This window comes from Aquarana catesbeiana, linkage group LG06 (assembly GCF_042186555.1).
Source record: "Aquarana catesbeiana isolate 2022-GZ linkage group LG06, ASM4218655v1, whole genome shotgun sequence".
Lineage (NCBI taxonomy): Eukaryota > Metazoa > Chordata > Amphibia > Anura > Ranidae > Aquarana > Aquarana catesbeiana.
This window is the reverse complement of record NC_133329.1, coordinates 409698866-409724746: the sequence shown is the minus strand read 5'-3', so window position 1 is coordinate 409724746 and position 25881 is coordinate 409698866. Positions and strand designations below refer to the sequence as shown.

The window sequence follows — 25881 nt, the reverse complement described above, 5'->3', positions numbered from 1 at the left end:
AATCGGGGTTTGGCCTCCAGCTGTGTGCTTTGGCTTGTTACATCTTTATCTCAGTGGCAGTAAAGCTTTTTGAAGGGTGGTGGGGGGGGGCAAAAAAAGGACGTGGCAGAGGCACTGTGTCTCAGCTGAGGGTGCTCTGGTCCCTGATGGTCCGTGTAGACCTGAGCTGTCAGTGACGGCCCGGGATTGAGAGTCAGCAGCCGCGTCAGCCACGGACTCCTACAGGGGGAAGGGTGTTTATAATCGTATCCCCAGCAGGGGGCGTTGGAGGGGGACTTTTTTTTATTTAGGCTGCACCTGGAAAGGGGATAAATTGCACCTTTTTAACTGACAGTGATCCAGGTAAGCCGTTTTTTTTTGTTTTTGTTTTTTTTTAATATATATATTACTGATGATGTTTGTTGTTTTTCTTCCACAGAGTTTGGAATTATCGCTTTGGTCTTTGTGGCGGTTGTGGCCTATTTTCCTGCCCGGCCCCCCGTCCCCCCGAGTATCGCCGCTGCCAGTCGCAGGCTGAGTTATAGGAGTAGTATCTGCAAGCTGCTCAGGTAAGGCCTGTAAATGCCCTCCACCCCCGCCTGCCATGCTCTGTGTTCTCTGTACAGCACTGCGGTATATGTCAGAGCTATATAAATGTATAATAATAATAGTGTGTGACTGTGGGGGAGGGGACATTAGAGTGTAAGGTAGGACCCCGATGTTAACGGCTCATTTTTTCTGTTTTAAATGTTTAGCCTCTTCCCACCCAAGGTACGTGATATGACATCCTCGGCTTTGTGCGGTGATATCTGAATGACGGGTGCAGCTACAGGCATCATTCAGATATCGTCTTTTTTTCATCCGGCGATTCCCTACACCATAAGAACGATCATATCGGCTTCTCCGCCACTTGATCGTTCTTACAGGCAGCAAGAGGGGACGTTCCCAAAACTCCCGCCGCCCTCCGGTGCTTCTATCGACTCACCGCTTCCATCGTTTACATTCCTTGTAATAGGAATAAAAGTGATCACATTTTTTTTTTTTTTTTTTTTAAAGTGTCAAACTAAAAAAAGAAAAGTAAAATTAACAATTAAAACAAAAAAAAATTAAAGCGCCCCACGGTGTTCAAACCACACATGTGAGGTGTCGCCACTAACGTTTGAGCGAGAGCAATAATTCTAGCCCTAGACCTCCTCTGTAACATTTCTTGTATTCATGTATAATAACTGCTTTTGTGCATTAAAATATCAACTTTTTTTATTCAATTGTTTTCATCCCTGAGTACCGAGATCGTCCCAATATTTTTGTCATGGGTAGCTCCTGACAATCCCTTTCTATATCCTCCTCTATAACTCAAAACTTGTAACCAGTGAAAAATGTTTCAAAGCGTCGCCTCTGGGGATTTTTAAGTACTGCAGTTTGGCGCCCTTCCACGAGCGCCTGCAATTTTGAAGCATGACATGTTGGGTATCTATTTACTCGGCGTAACATTATCTTTCTCATTATGCAAAAAAATTGGGCTATCTTTTTAATGTTTTGGGGTTTTTTTCTTCTTTTTTTTTTTTTTTTTTTTTTTTTTACAGCATGATACTGTGTTTGTTTTTCCCAAAAAAAGTGTTTGAAAAATTGCTGCGCAAATACCGTGCGAGATAAAGTTGCAACGACCGCCATTGTATATATATACCCTGTTTCCCCGAAAATAAGACCTACAAGGACTTTAACTAGGGCTTATTTGGGGGGTAGGGCTTATATTGCAGCCATCACCGACAATCACGCTAGGTCTTATTTTCGGGGAAACAGGGTATATGTGTGTGTGTACGTGTGTATGTGTGTGTATATGTGTGTGTATATGTATGTATGTATATGTATATGTGTGTATATATATATATATATATATATATATATATATATATATATATATATATATATATATATATATATATATATATATATATATATATATATATATAATTATACCGTATTTATCGGCGTATAACACGCACATTTCATTTTAAGAGGGAAGTTTCAGGAAAAAAACTAAAATTTTTAATAAGGAACTTTGAAGCAAAATAAGGGTCAGTGCCCATCTGCAGCCTTACCATTGCCATCAATGCAGCCTGATCAATGCCCATTTGCAGCCTCACAAGTGCCATCAATGCAGCCTCATTAGTCTACATCAATGCAGCCTTGCCATTGCCATCAATGCAGTCTGATCGATGCCCATCTGCAGCCTAGAGGGGACAGGGAGGGGGGCGGGGCAAGTGCTGACAGATTACATACAGTGAGAATCTCCTATGATAGACAGAACAGTGGTCCAATGGCAGCCCAGGAGACGGGACTTCCTATTACAGAGACCGCCAAGTAAACAGGAGATTCTCACTGTATTTAATCTGACGGCGCTCATCCCGCCCCCTCCCTGTCCCCTCCGAGGCAGCTAAAATTGAAGTATTGGTGTATAACACGCACACGCTATTTGCACCCGATTTTTATGGTGAAAAAGTGAGTGTTATACGCCAATAAATACAGTATATATATATATATATATATTGTGTATGTATGTGTGTTTGGGGGTTCTTTGTAATTTTATAGCAAATAAAAAGATGAATTTCACATGTAGGAGAGGAATTTCACAATTGGCCTGGATGGGAAGTAGGTAAAGTGTTTCATTGTTTAGCTGGTTGTCAGAGAATGAATCGGCATGTTGTCAGTAGAAGTATCTCGCTGGTAATGGCGGCTGTCAGCAGAACTATGACCTGCAATCTATGGAATGTTCCTGGGAAAGTCCTCAGATCTCGGACTGTCTTTGTGCCGTTGTCCTCGCTGTGCTGCTCTCCTCCCCCCTGCCAGGCGCTCTTATTACCCGTCTCTGTCCTGGAGACCTAAAGCTCAATTCACAGAGCTGAGACACTTTGTGAATTACTGTCACGTTTTCACATAAAGAAAATGACTGTCACCTATTTGCAAAAAGTGACAGTTCTTTTCCAGGCAGTCCAATGAGGTTTGGGAATAAATCTAGTCATATACTGATGACTTTCATTTAGCCGGCTGATTGTACCACTCATTCTCGGAATTTTAATAAATCCTCTGCATCAGTTGGGTGTAAAGGGGTTATTGATGGCGTGTCCCTCGATGTTGGTGGAATGTCCTCGGCGGTATTAATGGAACATCCTATGAACCTGCAATATAAACATATATTACTGCAATCGTATCACATCCTCCATAACGAAACCGCAAACCTCAGGATAACTCTTCTCACAGCTTATAAATCCTGGAAGGTTATAATCTGTTGGGCCACCCAATGTAGACAAGCTGGTCTCAGGCCGGTGACTTTCTAGGGAGATTATTCTCAACCAGGGTTCCATGGAAGTCTAGAGTTCCTCCTGAGATATCTAGAGGTTCCCACTGATCACCAATGTAAGGAACATTCTTCTCACCGATCACCAATGTAAGGAACATTCTTCCCACTGATCACCAATGTAAGGAACATTCTTCTCACCGATCACCAATGTAAGGGACATTCTTCTCACTTATCACCAATGTAAGGAACATTCTTCTCACCGATCACCAATGTAAGGAACATTCTTCCCACTGATCACCAATGTAAGGAACATTCTTCTCACTGATCACCAATGTAAGGAACATTCTTCTCACTGATCACCAATGTAAGGAACATTCTTCTCACTGATCACCAATGTAAGGAACATTCTTCTCACTGATCACCAATGTAAGGAACGTTCTTCTCACTGATCACCAATGTAAGGAACATTCTTCTCACTGATCACCAATGTAAGGAACATTCTTCTCACTGATCACCAATGTAAGGAACATTCTTCCCACTGATCACCAATGTAAGGAACATTCTTCTCACTGATCACCAATGTAAGGAACATTCTTCTCACTGATCACCAATGTAAGGAACATTCTTCTCACTGATCACCAATGTAAGGAACATTCTTCTCACTGATCACCAATGTAAGGAACATTCTTCCCACTGATCACCAATGTAAGGAACATTCTTCTCACTGATCACCAATGTAAGGAACATTCTTCTCACTGATCACCAATGTAAGGAACATTCTTCTCACTGATCACCAATGTAAGGAACATTCTTCTCACTGATCACCAATGTAAGGAACATTCTTCTCACTGACCACCAATGTAAGGAAGTTAGTTTCCTATATTGCAAAATTTTCACTTTTTGATTTCAAATCTACTTTAACTTTTCACATACAGATCATTATCTCCCGTAGCAGCGCCCCATCTGGTAGGTAGGAGAATCTGAGATGAGCGCTGTGATTCTACCAATGAGATGGCATTGCGATTTTTGTTTCTTTTATTCCGAGTTCATTAGTTCACAGTGAATGTTCTTATTTTTTTTCTTTCTGTGTGATGTATTATCCCCGTCCCTGTCACATTGTGCCGCCCCGTATTTGATTTCTTGTTTAGTTCCCATTGTAAAATTGAAGGATAACCGGCTTGCAGGGGTCGGGGCTCCATATTTCTCCCATCTGCAGCGGAATATTTAACGTTGAAATGTAGAATTGTTCCCGAACGTAGATGATGCAGATGGTCCCCCGAGAGTTTCGCTCGGATGAATTGTACGAACAATCGCTTACTTAAACACGGCATTGCCGCCATGACCACATTGATTGGAGGAGATGTTTTTTTATATAGGCCGAGCACAATTAAGATGAAACCTCCCAGGGCTCTGGAAAAAAAAAAATGGCGCTGGTGGGTTGACGTTTCCTTCACGCTGGAAGATGAATGTCACAGTATGCTGCCATTATGCGGTAGATTTGTTAATACTCGCAGGCAAATAAAATCCGCTTCTGGTTTCATATAATTGAAGTTCTTAAAGGCGTTCTCCTGGTAAATGGAGGAAAAAGGAGACTAGACGGATAGAGATGTTTACTTACCGAGGAACCCCCAAAATCTAGGCCAGTCGCTAAAATATCATATAATCTTTAACACAGTTTCTAAGAGCCCTTGCACACTGGGGCGGGGGGCGGCGTCAGCGGTAAAACGCCGCTATTATTAGCGGCGTTTTACCATTGGTATGCGGCCGCTAGCGGGGCGGTTTTACCCCCCGCTAGCGGCCGAGAAAGGGTTAAATACCACCGCAAACGCTTTGCCGGCGGTATAGCCGCGCCGTCCCATTGATTTCAATGGGCAGGAGCGGTAAGGGAGCGGTATACACTCCGCTCCTTCACCGCTCCGAAGATGCTGCTGGCAGGACTTTTTTTACCGTCCTGCCAGCGCATCGCTCCAGTGTGCAAGCCCTCGGGGCTTGCACACTGGATACACAGCAGCGGCACTTTCGGGGCGGTTTGCAGGCGCTATTATTAGCGCAATAGCGCCTGCAAACCGCCCCAGTGTGCAAGGGCTCTAAAGTTATTTTCATTCTTCTTCTTTTTTTATTTTTTTTTTCATTATTTTAAAGAGACGTTTTCATGCAAATAATCCCCCAGTGATCGTTCGTTCCATGAAGATCCTTCAGACAAAATTTTATAAAGTGGATTTTGCATGGAGTGTTCCGCTTTAACTTTATTGCTTTCTGAGTCCCCTCCTGACTCGATAGAGAGAGGCGACTATGCTGAATCCTGGCCCATTGAGGAGATTGGAGGGCAAGACTTTACACAGGAAGATGAACTATCGTGTGTCATCTGTGTGGTTGTTTCACATTGAAAGTTTGTGTAAATCGCCAAGTCGGCAAAATTGGAAAGCCTTTTTGGAAGTTGAATTGGTTAGTGGATTTTAGCGGTTATCCTGATGGTGCTGTGTGGTCTTCAGACTTTCAACACAATGAGCCAGTTCCCAGCCCTTCAGACCATAGGTGGTCCTGACTGTGAATGGTAGTAGTAGAAAAAGCACCGGTGTCATTGGTAGGAGGAAGGGTGCCCCGCCATTAGCGTCAGTGAGAGGAAGAGTATCTTATCATTGGAACTGGTGGGAGGAATGGTGCCCCGCCATTGGCGTCGGTGGGGAGGAATGGTGCCCCGCCATTGGCGTCGGTGGGGAGGAATGGTGCCCCGCCATTGGCGTTGGTGGGGAGGAATGGTGCCCCGCCATTGGCGTTGGTGGGGAGGAATGGTGCCCCGCCATTGGCGTCGGTGGGGAGGAATGGTGCCCCCCCATTGGCGTCGGTGGGGAGGAATGGTGCCCCGCCATTGGCGTCGGGGGGGGGGAGGAATGGTGCCCCATGGTTGGTGTCAGTGGGCGGAGCAGTGCCTGCAGGGCCAGTTAAAGGGAAGCAAAGGGCTGCAGTTTGGGATCACTGCTCTGTCCGGACTGCGCTGTCAGTTAACAGTAAGAATGAATGCTCAAAGGGTTGTTATGGGTTTGCTCGTATAAAGTTTTATGTGTAAATCCTGTAATATTGATTTCCTGTAAAGCTTATCCCCTGAAAATAAATATTGACTGACTGATATTTATTCGTAGTAATTGGTCGCATTCAGCTGGAGTTTTGTAATGTTGAAGACGTTTTGTAGCTTATCAATCTTCAGTTCTAATGAGTGTCCGAAAATGATTCGGCATTTATATCCACACAGGTAACAAAGACCTTAAAATCTAAATTTGGGAATTCTTTCTTTTTATAAGAATTATACTTACCTAGGTGGATGCTGCATCTGTCCCACAGCTGATAGCTGATCGCTCGGTTCTCAGTGCTCCATGAGCAGAGAGCTGGTGACTGTCAGTCACTGTTGTCTGCTCTGGGCTGTGGAGGGGGTGGAAGCTTCTGTCTCAGGCTCTCAGCAGCTCACTGCGAGGCCGAGCCAGGTGCCGGTCCAGGCTCTTGGACGGATCTTGACCATATGGTCGTGATCCTTCACCAGCCTGGACGGCTCTGTGACATCCGCCGCTGTCTGCTGAAAACGGGTCACAGGAGTGCAGAATGGTGGTGCACCAAAATGAAAATTCTGGACAGAAACTGAAAATTCAGGATGCACTTGGCCGTAAACCGAAATGGGACAGTTTTTAAATAATGATATATATATTTTTATATATATAATTGTAGTGCAGAGTGAACTGCGATCCACAAGAGATGTACAGCCAAACGAGCTTTGGCTGTACTTCTCCTTTAATTCAATCACTGTGGAATGTGTCAAGTCGGATGTTGATTGCCCAAGAACAGGATGGTGTGAAAGATGTGCAACTGCTTTTTTCTACATAATCTTATCTTTGGAGTCAGGAAGTCTGCATAGGACGCCACTATGTTTGGATCACTTGGCATGTTAGACCTATTCCTGGTTTAATGTGATTGGCAACTCTTATTTTCTGCCTGGGGTGATGGATGGCGGGTATGAAAACTGGATTACTGACATAGTACACTAATGCCCTGGTGGTCTTCGCACAGGCTGGTGTGACTTTACTCACACTAAACTATACCACCTACTTACTATTCTGAAGTGTATATCCGAGCGAAGTTGTATTGGATGATATTTTATGGAAGTGTTATTTCAGTGTCCAGTCCTGATGAAGTAGAATGCTCCGTGAAACGCGTCAACCTATACATCACAATCTCATGCATCCTCTACTTCCGCAAAGTGGAAGACAAGTGGTAGAATTGAAGTCCTTGTAAAACTTGTGTTATTAATATGAGATTTTATTCGCATGTAATAAAAGAAGTGTAAATGGTTTTTCTTTTAACCACTTGATGCCCACACTATAGCCGAAAGATGGCTACAGTGCGGGCTTAAATTGCTGGGATAGCGTACATGGACGTGCCCTGCTCTGTGATCACTGAGTCCTTGGGACTTGGCTGATCACAGATCGGAGTAAAGGGCAGATCCTGGCCCCTTACCACGTGATCAGCTGTCAGCCAATGACAGTTGATTACATGATGTAAACAAAAACCGGTAATTGGCTTCTTTTTTTTTTCCACTGACAGTGCGAGGAGAAAAAATAAGCCATTTACCGGCTTGTGTAAACGGGACATCCGTCCCACACACACACTGCTGCTAATTAGTGCCCACCAGTGCCTGTCAGTACTGCTAATTAGTGCCCACCAGTGCCCTTCAGTACTGCTAATTGGTGCCCACCAGTGCCCTTCAGTACTGCTAAGCATTGCTTAATCAGTGCCCACCAGTACCCGCCTCATCAGTGCACAATAACGAAGGAGAAAAATTACCTGTTTGTTATAAAAATTTTGCAAACTATGAAACCGTGTGTGTGTGTGTGTGTGTGTGTGTGTGTGTGTGTGTGTTTAAGCAAAAAATAAAAACCTCAGTAGTGATTAAAGAGGAACTGCAGTCTGCTCACATTAATTTTGTAATAAAAACATCTTTGCCATTCTGAAGCTTCCCTTCAACCACTTTTGCATATTATTTTATATATACTGTGATTCTGTACTTGCCAAATATGCTGCAGAAATCTCCCTCCACGGAGTCTGGCTGCAGCCATTTTAACTGTGGGCAGCTGAAGCTGCTGCCTGTTCACTTCCTGGACTTACACAGAGGCACACCTCCAGCTCTGCCGCTCTCATTGGCCCTCTTATGACTCTCTTCCCCTCCCTTCCTGGCAAACTCTCAGGAGAGTGATAGAGAGAGAGCTGTGCATGATGTCATTATCCTAGGCTAATGACCAGCCAGGAAACAGGAAGTGGGCTGTATAAGGGATTTACTGGCAGAAAAAGAAATGTTTTACTATCCAAAGTTCAAACCAACAAGGGCAACAGATTTAATAGAAAGATGAAGAAAATGACTAAAGGTCCGCTTTAAATACCACCAAAAGAAAGCGCTATTTGTGTGATAAAATTATAAAAATGTCGTCATCTGGGTACAGTGATGTATGACCGCTCAATTGTCATTCAAAGAGTGACAGCGCTGAAAGCTGAAAATTGGCCTGGGCAGGATATAGAGCAACCTCTTCAACACAGAGGAACCCTTGAAATAACGTTCTGGTGTCAGAGCTCTGCTGAAAAATGACTAATTAACGGCCCCTTAATATATTGTGACAGGAGTCACTTTGGGTGGGGGGTTTGTGGAACTCAGCTTACCTTGGAGAGCTCTGGAGACTCCGTGTCCAGCTTCCCTGGCCCCTCTTATGTGTAAATCGCTCTGCGCCCATTAGGGGCACAGGGTGACTGAGAACCCCACTATGATCTGTGCTATTTAGACACACTGTACAACACTGGAATGTTGTATATATTGTGTGTTGTCTCACGCTGTTGTGGACTCTTTGCTGTGATCGTTTGGGGTGGGGTTGTATTCCAAGGTTCTATTGTGTCTGCCTTGGATATTATGGGATGTGTATGTAGATTAGCTGTGAGATTGGTCGGGGAGAATTCCTCCAACAGGTCTCCCTGCTGATAAGACTGTTTACTGATGAGAAATTTGAATAAACCTGACCTGTGTGTCTATTGTGATTGGACAGTTTTTACCCCGCCCTGAATCCAAGGGTGGGGGAGTGTCTCTGAGTTCTATATCTGTGGTAACATGTGCTTGAATAAAGGCGTTTGATGTTGTTGTTCACCCTACACTGTGTTACGGTTTGTGACTGTGTGAGCTTAAGGGGTCCTGGATAGTGCTGGTTCTGGACATAGACCTGTTGAGGACAGGGGTTCGTTATACATGTATGTGTGTGTGTGTATGTGAGTCAGGATTGCCAGTAATGAAAATGGCGGATATTATGTTTCCGGCAAGATAATAAAGTAATAGGATGAGGCGTGTCCGTTTTCTTTCACACGATCGGATTGGCCAAAAAATTATCACTAAGGGCATGAATACCATTTTAAAGATGGCGTACCCAGTTTCCTGATGACGCGTGTGTATGCGAAACGCATAGAGGCTTCTGGGTAATTATGGGCGTCACGTCCTGTCACTAACCCAAAACCAAAATGAGGCTTGAAGCGCACGCTGGGAACTAGGAACGAAGCTGCGCAATAGAGCCCCATAACAGGACGCTGGATAGACTTCGTGCCAGTCTAAGGCGCAATAAAATGCGAGTGAGCATTTCTTATGTATTTTTACTGGCTATAAATCCTTTTTTTATAAACATACTGCGTGATAATGAATATTCAATTTTTATGAGATACCAGTATTTGGCATGGAGAAATAAGAAGCGTCTAGTGGCTAACTAGTTGGAGGAATGGCCAGGATAGTGGAGTGGTTATCCCTATATGAACCAAAGGCAAAACTTTTTCTAGGCTCTGGTGAGTGCCCATTTTTCTAGGCTCTGGTGAGTGCCCATTTTTCTAGGCTCTGGTGAGTGCCCATTTTTCTAGGCTCTGGTGAGTGCCCATTTTTCTAGGCTCTGGTGAGTGCCCATTTTTCTAGGCTCTGGTGAGTGCCCATTTTAGAAGGTGGTGGTGGCACATGAAGACAAACAGATGGTGTTGAGGGTCCTACACTCCTGTTCAGGAATGGGTTGGATGAATTACACATTTTCTTCAACATTACACAACAAGTCCATGTGAATGAGACTTCCAAGCTTATATACACCATGACCTGCATGAACGAGAACCTCCAGATCTTTGTATTCCTCCTTAGATTTGTGTTCCCTATAAGACAAAACATTTTTTTTAATTTTTTTTTTAATAATGAGTCTGTTTTTGTTTTCATTTCAGCAATGTTCGGTTCCTAATGATCGCTCTGGCTTACGCCATACCTCTTGGGTTCTATGCTGGCTGGTTCGGGGTTTTTGATCTGATTTTAACACCTATCCATGTTAACCAGGTAAGTGTTCCCAATGCGTATATTATTTGCATCTTTGTCTCCTGCAGCACAATTATACTGCGGTGGATCCATCCACTATATAGACACACCTCAATAAAGTTGTAAAAAAAATAAAAACAACACCGTAAAGGACATGTCCGCAAAAGAAATCCTGGAGTTCCCCTTTTAAAAATTATGCCAAGTAGACTCAGAGAGCTGACAACTGGTTGTAAAATCCCCCAAAAAAGTAACAATGTTTATGATGGAGCGCTGTTGAAAGTTTCCAGGGACAGCCCATAAAGAAAAGTTGTCACTCCGGTAAATAAGTATAAAAGGTTATTGTTTATTACAAATTGGTGAGAAATAGCCGAGTAGAAACCCAACATGTTTCGTCCGTTAGGACTTAAAGTGTTACTAAAGGCAACGTGTTTTTTTTTTTTTTTTAATTTAAAATAACAAACATGTTATTACTTACGTGCTCTGTGCAGTGATATTGCTCAGAGCGACCCCCGATCCTCCTCTTCTCGGGTCCCCAGTGGCGATCTCGGCTCCTCCTCTTCTTCTTGGGACTACCATAGCCAGCTGCTGCCTATGGGGAGAGGTAGTCCCGGTGCTGCCGACCTGTGTGTCTAAGGAGCCACACTCCATAGACCTACACAGCAGGACTTAGGCCCGCCCCCCACTTCCTCCTTTCTGCATTTGTTTGACAGCAGCAAGAGCCAATGGCTGCTACTCAAATTCTGTGTGAAGAGGAAAAGAGGGGAGAAGAGATGCAGCCATACACAGCGCTGATCTCTTCTCCCCTCTCCTCCCCTTCACACAGAGGAAGGGGGTCACAGGGAGACTGAAAAAACGTTTTTTAACTTTTATTGCAAACCATGCATTAGGCTCCTTTCCGACCTGCGGATCCGTATTTAGCCATCCGCTTGCTCAGCGGGGATCGCTCTGTTGATCCCCCGCTGAGCCGGCAGGTGACAAGTCCGTCTCTTCACACGGTGCAGGGACGGACCTGTCAGAGAGACCGCTCTCCTCTATGGGGGGGGAATCGGATGATTACGGACCACCTGTCTGCTTTCATCCGATCAGATCCGTCAGACGGATGGAAAATAGGACATCCATCCGTCTGGATTTTGCGGATCGGATGTCAGCGGGACATGTCACCGCTGACATCCGTCGCTCCATAGAGCTGTATGGAGTGGCCGTTCAGATCCACCTGAAAAAACTGACAGGCGGATCTGAGTGGTCCGCACATGTGAAAAGGGGCCTTAAGGTAAAAAAAAAAAAAAAAAAAAAAAAAAAAAGTTTTTAGGTTTAGTAACACTTTAACCACTTCCATACCCGTCCTATTCTGGCACTCCTCTCCTACATGTAAAAATCATCCTCCTTTTTATTTTTTCTAGAAAATGACTCAGAACCCCCAAACATTATATATGTTTTTTTTTTTTTTAGTAGAGAACCTAGGGAATCAAATGGCGGCCGTTGCAACTTTTTATGTCGCACGATATTTGTACAGCAAAGGTGTGTTTGTTTCTTTTGTTTGAGAGAGAGAGAGAGTGTTTCGTGAATAAAATAAAAACAAGACACACAAGTTAGCCCAATTTCTTTTGTATAATGTGAAGGATGATGTTACGCCGAGTAAATAGATACCTAACATGTCACGCTTTAAAATTGCGCACGCTCGTGAAATGGCACCAAACGTCGGTACTTAAAGCTCTCCATAGGCGACCTTTTTAAAACTGTTTACAGGTTACATGTTTAGAGTTCCAGAGGGGGTCTGGTGCTAGAATATTTGCTCTCGCTCTAACGTTCGCGGCGATACCTCACGCGTGTGGTTTGAACACCGTTTACGTATGCGGGCGCGACGTACGTATGCGTTCGCTTCAGGATGCGAGTACGCGGGGGACCGGCACTCAAAAAAAATCACTTGTAAACATCCCTTGTAATTAGGAATAGTGGATGACAGGTCCTCTTTATGGAGAGACGTGGGGTCTACAAGTCCCCACATATCTCCTCCTAGGTAGGAAAGGCTGACATCAAAAAAAAAAAAATCTCTGCCTTTCCAGCCAAGTACACAGCAGTATTTACAACTGCCAGGCAGGACCTGACATCATAACGTCACGCCCCCCGGGCTTCTGAAGATCCTAGAGACTGCCGGGGACCATCTGGTCACTGGTATTTTCTATGGTAAACTTCTGATTCCTCCTCCGGCTCGCCGATCGCACAGGCGAGAGCTGGTAGAAGCGCCGGCGGGCAGTGGGAGCGGACGTCCCCTCCCGTTGCCTGTAAGAATGATCAAGCGAATGATCAATGTTCAGCCGCTATAATTGTTCTTACAGTGCAAGGAATCGCCGGCTGAATAAGAAGATATCTGAATGATGCCTGTAGCTGCATCCATCGTTCCGATATCTACTCTCAAAGCCCAGGATGTCATGTGATGTCCTTGGTCCTGAAGTGGTTAAAGCGTGTGTTTGTTACACTAAAAAAGAAAAAATGGATCCCGTTCCTTTTTAAAGTATGTTATGCAGCACAGTGCTTGTGCTGTGTAATTTGTCCCTTTCCTGGCTGATCCGGCCTAGTTCTGCCCCCCCCCCCCCCCCTTTTTGTAAACTGACCACGGTATATCATGGCTGCTGAGCCCAGACACCGTGGTCAGTTTATGGGCCTCCGTCATCCCACTGCTATCTGCAGCTCTCCTGCGTCTCCGTCTGTCGTCCTCCCCCATCTCCCTGCCCGTCGGCAATCGTTAGTGCCGCTTTGCTCCTCTCTCCGCTGCTACAAAACGATGTTATGTTTTATACAATTCCCAATGTTAGATAACGTGTCCTGGTGTCTGTGCTTTATTAAAAAAAAAAGGCAATTTTCTACCTGATTTCACAGCACCTCCTAGCGCTCACGTGACTCTTTGGCTCCCTCCTCTCTCTTCCCTTCCTCCCCAGCTGACGTCAGCGGGAGTTCTCAAGAGCCGAGGAGTCAACTGAGCATAGAGAGGCGCTGTGAAATCGGGTAGAAATCGGCTTTTTATTTATTTTTTTTTTAAACAATAAGGCACAGGTTGTCCAACAATGGGGATGGTATAAACATCACATGGCTTAAAAGAGAAGTATGGGTTTGGGGTCCCCCCCCCAAGATACTTTCCTGGGTGGATGCGGCATCGATTGAAACCCCCCTCCCCCCAACCGCCTCTTTACTGAGAACCAAGCGATCGAACGTCACCAATGGCTCAGTTCTCACAGCTTGCCAAGCAGAGAGCTGCTGCCTGGTAATCGGCATCTCTTCACTCTGGGCCCCCCCTCACGCGCTCACTGGAGCGCTGAACTGTGGAGGGGGGGCGGGGAGCGGCCGTCTGTCTCTCAGCGGCTCACTGAGACTGGTATCAGTCCAGGCACCTGGCGGATCCAGACTTGATTGTCGGGATGACGTGCTGCCTGGACCGATTTCTGTGATGTCCATGCTCTGCTAAAAACGGGTCACAGGAGTGCAAAACGAATTGCAGTCCGGTGATCCAGAGGAGAAGCCCAGCCGAATGAGCTCATTTGCTGGACTTCTCCTTAACAATCACTTTAACGCCAAATGCCTGAAACGCATTGACTTTCTATTCTACTTATGCTGATTTACCGGAGTGATTACTTTCTTCTATGGACTTCATGATGATGGAGGATATCAGAGCCTGAGCACTTGGATCGTGGGGGAGGTTGTAGCACTGTCTCACCTGTTCAAGTTACCAGGGAGAAGCCTCTGAATTTTGGGACTGCTCCCAAAGATGGTTGGGACCTAATAAAGGGGGTCCAACCCGCTACTAGCAAGGAGGACCTAATAAAGCGGGTCCAACCCGCTACTAGCAAGGGGGACCTAATAAAGCGGGTCCAACCCGCTACTAGCAAGGGGGACCTAATAAAGCGGGTCCAACCCGCTACTAGCAAGGGGGACCTAATAAAGCGGGTCCAACCCGCTACTAGCAAGGGGGACCTAATAAAGCGGGTCCAACCCGCTACTAGCAAGGGGGACCTAATAAAGCGGGTCCAACCCGCTACTAGCAAGGGGGACCTAATAAAGCGGGTCCAACCCGCTACTAGCAAGGGGGACCTAATAAAGCGGGTCCAACCCGCTACTAGCAAGGGGGACCTAATAAAGCGGGTCCAACCCGCTACTAGCAAGGGGGACCTAATAAAGCGGGTCCAACCCGCTACTAGCAAGGGGGACCTAATAATAAAGTGGCCGGTGAGTGTATCTTCCTATCTATTTACTGATGCCAACAGCATAAGGATTAAAAATAGTCAATGACTGAGTTTAGTTCTGCTTTAAATCTATTCTGTAGTTTATCTTGCCCCGCCCCAAATGTTTTACAGCTTTTCCCCAATCCGTTTTTTAATAGTTTTTCTGTTGCTCTCCTCAAAGGACTTCTACAAGTTTAGCAGCTCAGAAATAAAATGTAATTGTGTTTTTGGCTTATTTTAGAAATTGGAATTTGTGTTTTATTTTATTTTTTTATGTCGGGGACGTCTCGCCATTTCTCATCTAATGACATATCTGTCGCCCTCCGCAGGTTGATGCCGGCTGGATCGGATTCTGGTCCACTGTGGGGGGATGCGTTGTCGGAATCGCTGTGGGCAGGTATGGAAAAGGATCTATACGTGTTAGTGATATAAATGCGACTGTTGGAGCGCGATGATTAAATACCGCGAGTAGCTTGTAATGGCGGGGATACTTCACATGGCGATATGTACAGAACAACGCTAATGGCGATAATTTGTTGTATATTACCGATTGGGTGTGATGTCCGCTCAGTCTGTGCCGGATGTATTGGAGTGTGAGCTCTGTTTCCTAATGAGGTATTAACCCTTTCGCTGCCAAAGCTGTTTTTGCGTGTGTGTTTTTTTTTTTTTTTTTTTTGTTGGTTTTTTTTTTTTTTTTTGCACAAGTGTTTTTAAAAAAAAAAAAAAAAAAATTAGGTCTGAAGATTACACACAGCCCCACAAATATTATATATTTTCTGAAAGCAGACACCCTAGAGAATAAAATAGTGGTAGCTGCAATGTTTTATGTCACGCGATATTACCGCAAAGGTCTAGGATATGCAAAATTTCAGTAAACACACTACTGTGAATTTTAGGGCAAACAAACACAATAAATTACCCAAATTTTTGGTAAAATATAAAAGACGAGGTTGCACCGAGTAAATAGATGCCCAACACGCCAAACCTTAAATTTTTTCCGCCCCTGAAATGGCGACAAACTTAAGTACCCAATATTTTCTACCTATCAAAACCAGGTACCACTCCTCCCCCCCCCCCCTCCCCCCAAAAGGTGCAAATGTGGCAGGGGGGAGCTGGAGGGGACAAAAACAAGCAGAGCTTGCCCCTTTTTGAGTGGAGCTCCGCTTTAATTTCCTCCTGAAGAATAACTGTGCACTTCCCATGCCTATAGAACAGGAAAAAAACAGAGGGCGCCTCCATCTGAGTGTACACTCTATGGGAATCTGCAGCAGCGCCATCGTTTTTTCTTTCCACTTCCCTTGCCAAGACATTTCTGTTCTCTATCTTCATAGATGGATATCTGCAGCGAGTGTTCATCTAGGTCAGGGGTCTCTAAACATTTAAAACAAAGGGCCAGTTTACTGTCCTCCAGAATTTAGGGGGGCTTGGCTGGGGCCATTGGGAGTAGAAATGGTGGTGGCATCAGCAAAAGTAAACAATACATCTTTTAGCATTAGGGGAAGGAATACTGCCCCATCGTTGGTGTCATTGAGAGAAATAGTGCCCCATTGTTGGTATCCGTGGGAGGAATGGCGCCCCATCGTTGGTGTCATTGAAAGAATAGGTGCCCCATCGTTGGTGTCAGTAGGAGGAATAGTGCCCCATTGTTGGTGTCAGTGGGGGGGAATAGTGATCCATCGCTGGTGCCAGTGGTTGGCTCGGCGCCCCGTCATTGGTGCCAGTGGTTGGCTCGGCGCCCCGTCGTTGGTGCCAGTGGTTGGCTCGGCGCCCCATCGTTGGTGCCAGTGGTTGGCTCGGCGCCCCATCGTTGGTGCCAGTGGTTGGCTCGGCGCCCCATCGTTGGTGCCAGTGGTTGGCTCGGCGCCCCATCGTTGGTGCCAGTGGTTGGCTCGGCGCCCCATCGTTGGTGCCAGTGGTTGGCTCGGCGCCCCGTCGTCGGGTGTCGGTGGGGAGGCTCGGTGCCCCGTCGTCGGGTTTCGGTGGGGAGGCTCGGTGCCCCGGTGTCGGTGGGGAGGCTCGGTGTTGGTGCCAGTGGTTGGCTCGGCACCCCATCGTTGGTGCCAGTGGGAGGCTCGGTGCCCCGTCGTCGGGTGTCGGTGGGGAGGCTCGGTGCCCCATCGTCGGGTGTCGGTGGGGAGGCTCGGTGCCCCGTCGTCGGGTGTCGGTGGGGAGGCTCGGTGCCCCGTCGTCGGGTGTCGGTGGGGAGGCTCGGTGCCCCGTCGTCGGGTGTCGGTGGGAGGCTCGGTGCCCCGGTGTCGGTGGGGAGGCTCGGTGCCCCGTTGTCGGGTGTCGGTGGGGAGGCTCGGTGCCCCGTCGTCGGGTGTCGGTGGGGAGGCTCGGTGCCCCGTCGTCGGGTGTCGGTGGGGAGGCTCGGTGCCCCGTCGTCGGGTGTCGGTGGGGAGGCTCGGTGCCCCGTCGTCGGTGGGGAGGCTCGGTGCCCCGTCGTCGGTGGGGAGGCTCGGTGCCCCGTCGTCGGTGGGGAGGCTCGGTGCCCCGTCGTCGGTGGGGAGGCTCGGTGCCCCGTCGTCGGTGGGGAGGCTCGGTGCCCCGTCGTCGGTGGGGAGGCTCGGTACCCCGTCGTCGGGTGGGGAGGCTCGGTGCCCCGTCGTCGGGTGGGGAGGCTCGGTGCCCCGTCGTCGGGTGGGGAGGCTCGGTGCCCCGTCGTCGGGTGGGGAGGCTCGGTGCCCCGTCGTCGGGTGGGGAGGCTCGGTGCCCCGTCGTCGGGTGGGGAGGCTCGGTGCCCCGTCGTCGGGTGGGGAGGCTCGGCGCCCCGTCGGGTGTCGGTGGGAGTCTCGGCTCGGTGCCCCGTTGTCGGGTGGGGAGGCTCGGCTCGGTGCCCCGTCGTCGGTGGGGAGGCTCGGTGCCCCGTCGGTGGGAGTCAGTGTTCTGCAAGCAGCCCCCGGGCCACAGTTTTGGAGATCGCAGATCTCGGACACTGCTGCCTTTGACTCCTCGTATCGGGAGATTTGGAATGAGTTTTGCTGATGTCACTACTGTTCTCCTCTCTGTTCTCCTTGCTGGAGGAGAAGCTGTACCCGAGGAACTGCAGTGCAAGGATCTCCCTGCTTCTGCGGGTCTGTGCTTTCTTCACCTCTGTCATTATCCCACCAGTCATCTTATCAACCGTCACCAGAGGGGCAGCTCTGATATGTGGAGGCTCCTCTACCAAGATGGCCACCTCCACGCAGAGACATGGTGCAGAATAGAAGAAAGGCATAGAAAGTCGGTGACGGGGGGGGGGGGGAGCAGCAGCAGGGAGACCACAGGCAATACGGGTGACCATTCCCTGGCCCTTTGCTTGCCTCTCCTTGGCCCTTTGCTTGCCTCTCCTTGGCCCAGCTTCCGTAGTACAGGTCCTTTTTTATAAGTAAACAAAGTTTGGATTTGGCCTAGTTGCATTGTTTTCTGGTTTGCCATGAGCTGCAGGTGGCAGCCCTTAGGAATCCAACTGCTTCTGTAAGTTAGAAGGATTGCTAAGGGCAACAGCTCTTCCTTTTGCTCTGATTTGTATCCTGTCCCCTTCTGTGTCGTCGCCCAACTGTATTCTCCGGCGCTCGGAGCCGTATACTGTCATCCTCGGACTAATAAAATAGTTATTGCAGCTGTAACCGCCGTCTGTCGGATCAGAATGGAACGCTTGTCATATTAAAGCGCAGAGGAGGGTGGCATTGAAAGCCAATTTGCCAGTGAATAGGAAGGTCATTTGAAGCCAAGCCGATCCTGGCAGGCGGCAGCGAGAGCCACGACGGTCGTCACCTAATGAGACTTGAGGCCGCTCGTCTGTCTTGTGTGCCGGGTCTGATCCGTGACGGGTCCGGCTGTAATAATCTGCTGAAGTTGTAATCAGGAAAATGAGGTCGTAATTCTTGTCACATTTTAACAGATTTCCCTAAGCGAGGATATGCGGCGGTGGCAGCGGCGGCGGCTTCTGCCGGGTTCCTCATTATTCCACCCAAACCCGCCTTTTTGTATTCTCTCTTCCAGCAGCTGCCGTTGTTTAGGAGGGCAAAAATCGCCCAATTTCAGCTTTATACTGTCATGTTCTGCGCATTATCCTCCATCGAACGCTCCCTGACAGCCTGTAATTGTCTCTCCAAAATGGCTTAATTACAAAGCCCCATTTCAGAGCCTAATTTGGAAGCAGATTTTCATATGATATAATGTGGAACGTCTTCTGCGGGAAAAGCGCCTGCATGGGGACGACGGATAAAAAAGAAAGCCGATTTTGGTGCGGCCAGTGAAGAGGAGGAGCTGGCAAATGAATACCTTTCAAAATCATAGCAAAGTCCATAATTACTAATGTGCAATTTATTCTTTTAAATTCTGTGTAAGTGGAAAAGAGGGTCAACAATGCCCATTTGCATGCCTCACTGTGCCCATTTACAGCCATAGGTCCACTGAACTTCAAACTCGTTGGTAGTTAAGGGTTCCTAGATGCCCCCTAGCTGCAGCCAAAATTTGGGGTCTCTGGACCCAAAGGGTCCCGAAATGCTACAAATGGACACAATTGACCGACTTTGGGGCCCCGTATCTTGGGGCCACTTTGTGATAGGAACCCCAAATTTGGTGTGCAAACCCACCACTAGCACTACAACAAATCCAAAGCTGGGGTTCCTAGTACCAAGTGGCCCCGAGATACGGGGCCCCAAAGTCGGTTTGGAAAATGTCAAGCACTTTTCTGCTGCAGAGAATGACATTTTCCGAACCGAATTTGGGGCCCCGTATCTCGGGGCCACTTGGTACTAGAAACCCCAGCTTTGGATATGTTGTAGTGCTAGTTCCTCTGGGTTTGCACACCAAATTTGGGGTTCCTAGCACCAAGTGGCCCCGAGATACGGGGCCACAAAGTTGGTTCAGAAAATGTCATTCTCTGCCGCAGAAAAGTGTTGGAGTCGAGTATAAGCCGAGGGGGGCATTTTCAGCACAAAAAAAAATGTGCTGAAAAACTCTGCTTATACTCCAGTATATACGGTACCTCTTACAATCACTTTAATCAAATATAATAATAAACCAATAGGCACAGAGTATGTGAAACTGCATGGAACATGATTGTGGCATCTGAAGCTCGACGCGTTTCGTGGCTACTTTGCCACTCGTCAGGAGCTGATGTGGATTAGATGTCTAAAAAAAAAAAAAAAAAGAGGTATTAAACCAAACATTGAGCAAGGCTTGCATAAGAATGGGGGGGGGGGGGGAGAGGAAAAAGAACCATCCACCCATAATTACAGGCCAATTGATGAAGAAAAGTGTGGCGCTGAACACTGGGGGTGGCTGAGGTCATCGCCTGGCATGGGAGCTGAGGCGGCACAACATATGAGGAAGCGTGAAAAAGTGGGTGTGACTAATAGGGTGATCCTGACCAATCAATGGTAGTGTGTATTTAATCACCCATACCATCTGTAGATAAATGTAAAATTCAATATATTAGTGTTTTTGTTGGATTGATGGTGGGTAATTGAGCCTGTGTTTTAGAATGAAGTAATGAGGGATGAATGTTATGTAAATTGAATTTGTGATTCTACAGAAACTTGGGCGTGTGATGATCAAACTGTGTTGCAAGCGATCGTATCTATACAATTCTGTAATATTCATTAAATTTAACATCATCAAACCCATACAGCACATTTTTGCTTCCTAAATGCTTCACTCAAAGTCCCAACCTTTTTCTTCAATGATAAATGGTTTTCCTAATTTTTAACAAATGTGTAAATAGTAGTGGGGGGCTGGGGGGGCATTTGTATTCAGCCCCCTTTACTCTGATTCCCCCAACTATAAAATCTAGTGGAACCAATTGCCTTCAAAAGTCACCTAATTAGTAAATGGAGTCCACCTGTGTGTAATTGAATCTCAGTATAAATACAGCTGTTCTGTGAAGCCCTCAGAAGTTTGTTAGAGAACAATCGACATCATGAAGGCCAAGGAACAAACCAGACAGGTCAGGGATAAAGTTGAGAAGAAGTATAAAGCAGGGTTAGGTTATAAAAAAAAAAAAAAAAAAAAAAAAAAAATCTCCCAAGCTTTGAACATCTCACGGAGCTCTGTTCAATCCATCATCAGAAAATGGAAAGAGTATGACACAACTGCAAACCTACCAAGACATGGCCGTCCACCTAAACTGACCGGCCGGGCAAGGAGAGCATTCATCAGAGAAGAGCCAAGAGGTCCATGGTAACTCTGGAGGAGCTGCAGAGATCCACAGCTCAGGTGAGAGAATCTGTCCACAGGACAACTATTAGTCGTGTTCTCCACAAATCTGCCCTTTATGGAAGAGTGACAAGAAGAAAGACATTGGTGAAAGAAAGTCATAAGAAGTCCTGTTTGTAGTTTGTGAGAAGCCATGTGGAGGACACAGCAAACATGTGGAAGAAGGTGATCTGGTCAGAGGAGACCAAAATTCAACTTTTTAGCCTAAAAGTAAAACGCTATGTGTGGGGAAAACTAACACTGCACATCACCCTGAACACACCATCCCCACCGTGAAACATGGTGGTGGCAGCATCATGTGGTGGGGATGCTTTTCTTCAGCAGGGACAGGGAAGCTGGTCAGAGTTGATGGGAAGATGGATGGAGACAAATACAGGACAATCTTAGAAGAAAACCTGTTAGAGTCTACAAAAGACTTGAGACTGGGGCGGAGGTTCACCTTCCAGCAGGACAACGACCCGAAACATCCAGCCAGAGCTACAATGGAATGGTTTAGATCAAAGCATATTCATGTGTTAGAATGGCCCAGTCACAGTCCAGAACTAAATCACATTGAGAATCTGTGGCAAGACTTGAAAATTGCTGTTCAGACGCTCTCCATCCAATCTGACAGAGCTTGAGATATTTTACAAAGAAGAATGGGCAGAAATGTCCCTCTCTAGATGTGCAAAGCTGGTAGAGACATCCCCAAAAAGACTTGTAGAGAAAGGGGGTTCTACAAAGTATTGACTCCGGGGGGCGCCATACAAATGCCCCCCCCCCCCACACTTTTCACAGATTTATTTGTATCATTTATCATTTTCCTTCCACTTCACAATTATGTGCCACTTTGTGTTGGTCTATCACATAAAATCCCAATAAAATACATTTACGTTTTTTGGTTGTAACATGACAAAAATGTGGGAAATTTCAAGGGGTGTGAATACTTTTTCAAGGCACTGTATAGAAGAGCAGTGGTTCTCATCCCTGTCCTCAAGTACCCCCCCAACAGGCCATGTTTGCAGGTTAAATATATGAGTGTCACAGCAAAGGGTCTGAATACTTAGGACCATGTGATATTTCAGTTTTTCTTTTTTAATAAATATGCAAAAATGTCAACAATTCTGTGTTTTTCTGTCAATATGGGGGGCTGTGTGTACAATATGGGGTGCTGTGTGTACAATATGGAGTGCTGTGTGTACAATATGGAGTGCTGTGTGTACAATATGAGGTGCTGTGTGTATAATATGGGGTGCTGTGTGTACAATATGGAGTGCTGTGTGTACAATATGGGGTGCTGTGTGTACAATATGGGGTGCTGTGTGTACAATATGGGGTGCTGTGTGTACAATATGGGGTGCTGTGTGTACAATATGGGGGGCTGTGTGTACAATATGGGGGGCTGTGTGTACAATATGGGGGGCTGTGTGTACAATATGGGGTGCTGTGTGTACAATATGGGGGGCTGTGTGTACAATATGGGGTGCTGTGTGTACAATATGGGGTGCTGTGTGTACAATATGGGGGGCTGTGTGTACAATATGGGGTGCTGTGTGTACAATATGGGGTGCTGTGTGTACAATATGGGGTGCTGTGTGTACAATATGGGGTGCTGTGTGTACAATATGAGGTGCTGTGTGTACAATATGGGGTGCTGTGTGTACAATATGGGGTGCTGTGTGTACAATATGGGGTGCTGTGTGTACAATATGGGGGGCTGTGTGTACAATATGGGGTGCTGTGTGTACAATATGGGGGGCTGTGTGTACAATATGGGGTGCTGTGTGTACAATATGGGGTGCTGTGTGTACAATATGGGGGGCTGTGTGTACAATATGGGGTGCTGTGTGTACAATATGGGGGACTGTGTGTACAATATGGGGGGCTGTGTGTACAATATGGGGTGCTGTGTGTACAATATGGGGTGCTGTGTGTACAATATGGGGTGCTGTGTGTACAATATGGGGTGCTGTGTGTACAATATGGGGTGCTGTGTGTACATTAATGAGGAAAAAATGAACTTAAATGATTTTAGCAAATGGCTGCAATATAACAAAGAGTGAAAAATGTAAGGGGGTCTGAATACTTTCTGTCCCCACTGTAGGAGGATTTGTTTCATCTCTGTGTATCACCTGAGGCCGGTCACTTCACCGGGTATATGGAGGGTTTACAATTCACTTTAACATTTAAAGTCTGCATATCTAAAGTTTTCATGGTGATGTTTGTTGTATTGCAGTTGGTTGGAGGACACATGTTGGTTGTCTTTGGGGTCCTCTTTATTCTCTGTCCCATCACACAGTCCTGACCTCTTCTCTTCTTTTTTTTCCTCCAGGTTTGCAGATTCCTTCCGGGGGATTCTGAAGCCCATTTTGGTCTTGCTCTTCTCAGGCGCCACACTAATGGCCACGTGGTTCACACTCAGCTTCCTCGGTAATATCACTCACCTTCCTCTCACTACAGGTAAGTGTGTAAAGGACACCAGTGCACTTTATTCCTTCTCCTCGCTTGCTGGATGACTCCGGTCCGATCCTTGTGCCAGATATTTTCCTCTCTAGCGGGGATAAGCCAATCAAACCACTATAGCGATATCTCCGGATTGTATGTCCCACGATCCATCGTTCCTGACCACATATCTGATGCAGGTTGGACCTAAATTATTTTTACAGATTTAAAATATACTGTATATAGAGGTTTAATTCTAGAGTAATATCCTTTACCCTGTTGTCTATAATGGACAGCACCAGAGAGCATGATCCTTAAAAGCTGGAAATCCAGTCACCACAGACTTTAAATCCTATAAGGCAGCCAACCAGTGTTTGTTTCCTCATTCGGGTGGAATCGTTCGGTTGGAATTTGGAAAGAGGTGCCAGGTAAGTAAGTAGTGCTTCTTTTCTTCTAGCCCCCATGGACCAGCTTCATGATGATTACAGGGATTTAGGACCTCCCCTGGCTCAGCCACCTGGATTTGGGGGTGGGGGACCTCCCCCTGGCTCAGCCCCCTTGGCGGTGGGGGACCTCCCCCTGGCTCAACCCCCTTGGCGGTGGGGGACCTCCCCCTGGCTCAGCCCCCTTGGCGGTGGGGGACCTCCCCCTGGCTCAGCCCCCTTGGCGGTGGGGGACCTCCCCCTGGCTCAGCCCCCTTGGCGGTGGGGGACCTCCCCCTGGCTCAGCCCCCTTGGCGGTGGGGGGCCTCCCCCTGGCTCAGCCCCCTTGGCGGTGGGGGACCTCCCCCTGGCTCAGCCCCCTTGGCGGTGGGGGACCTCCCCCTGGCTCAGCCCCTTGACAGTGGGGGACCCCCCCCTGGCTTAGCCCCCTTGGAAGGGAGGCGGCGGGACCTCTTCCAACATCACACACAACCCTCACGTGAAGAGTAAAAGCTGCTTCAGCATAGAATTTGTCTATGACATGTCCCACTCACAGGGCGTAGTCATGACCTAAGCCCCATGAGTAGGGTGACAAGCGTTAGTGGCGTGGCCTGGCCTGGACAGAGTATAGGCTGAGGCTGCTTTTACTCTTTTTGGAACTTTCTTTCCTTTATTGACCATTTACAGACTCCATATTTTTATATTTTCTTGTTTCTTTTCTTCTAAAGATTTTCTTGCTACTTCTCATGGTTAGTGGAGATTCAATAATCCGCTTTTAAAGAAGGTCAGGCCAATCTCCTGTTTATTTTTCTTACCATCAGAGAAAAGTCTAGCTGCTTTTTCTGTTTTTAGCCTGAAGGTTTCCCGGCTCCCTCTCTGCATCACACACCGGCCCCTGATCTGGTGGTTTGCTGATGGGGTTATCCCCTGCTGACCCCACTGGAACAGTACCGCCTGGGTGATCCTCTGTTCTGCTTCCTGCCTCTGCAGGTCCAGCTCAGGGGTTACCCATGTCATGCTCTTCTTTATCTCACTCGTCTCACTTTTCTGCACACTCTCTTGGTCTGCCCGAAAAAACTCGCATGCTGCTCTGTCTTAAAGAAGCCCTTTCCATTTTGAATGTCCATTGAATGCTATAAAATATTCATCTTATAAATAAGTCATTGTGTATAAACAGTGAGCAAAATGCTGACCCAATCTGATCCCCGAGACATGGTTATTCCCTCACTTGGGTCTCCAGGATGTCAATCAGTCTGCAGTCCACATTGTCATTAGGACAGGATAGCCCTAATCCTGCCTTAAAGCAATAATAAAGTCTTGGATTTTTTTTTTTTTTTGGTTTAAAAATAACAAACGTGATACTTATCTGACTCTGTAATGGTTTTGCGCAGAGCAGCCCCAATCCTCCTCTTGTTGGGTCCCTCGCTGGTGCTCCTGGCCCCTCCCTCCTGCCGAGTGCCCCCCCCTACAGCAAGCAGCCCTGCCCCCTCTCTCCCCATAGGCTTACTGACTTTGACAGCAGCAGGAGCCAATGGTGCCCATTGCTGTGTCTCAGCCAATCAGGAGGCCAATCAGGAGTCCCAGACAGCCGAGGCTCTCGTGCAACATATCTGGATCAAGATGGGGCTGAGAGGGATGCTGTACACACAAGGATTTTTTTTCTTAAACCCTCTGCCTTTAAACTAAAATCCCCATTATACTCACCTCCACCTTGCAGCGTTGCAGTGAGTACGTCCCTCGCCGGCCGCTGTCCTCTTTTTCCCGGGTAGCGGCTTTTCGGCAATAATAAAAAAAAAAAAACTACCTGTTCTCAGCTTTCTAAAAAGTTTAGATTTGGTTCTAATTTCATTCAAGCTTTCTAGTGTATTCCATCCTGTTCCTATCAAAAAACATTTTTCAAGCCCTGAAGAAGGGGGGGGGGGGTCCTTTCTCCAGAAACATGTTGGCTATAAATGATGCTTTTAGCCAATAAATGTTCTTTTTTAAGAG

The 25881-nt window shown here is 47.0% G+C and overlaps 1 protein-coding gene across 1 annotated transcript in view; it reads left to right on the top strand.

The window, feature by feature from the left end:
* Positions 1-418: 418 nt before the first annotated feature.
* The window catches only part of SLC49A4 (solute carrier family 49 member 4), a gene marked incomplete at both ends in the record, with an annotated part of 31540 nt that continues 6077 nt past the window's right edge, over positions 419-25881 (top strand). The window contains 4 exon segments of the mRNA XM_073634482.1: positions 419-548; positions 10544-10652; positions 15175-15242; positions 23361-23488. Coding sequence (XP_073490583.1) covers positions 419-548; positions 10544-10652; positions 15175-15242; positions 23361-23488 — 435 coding nt within the window.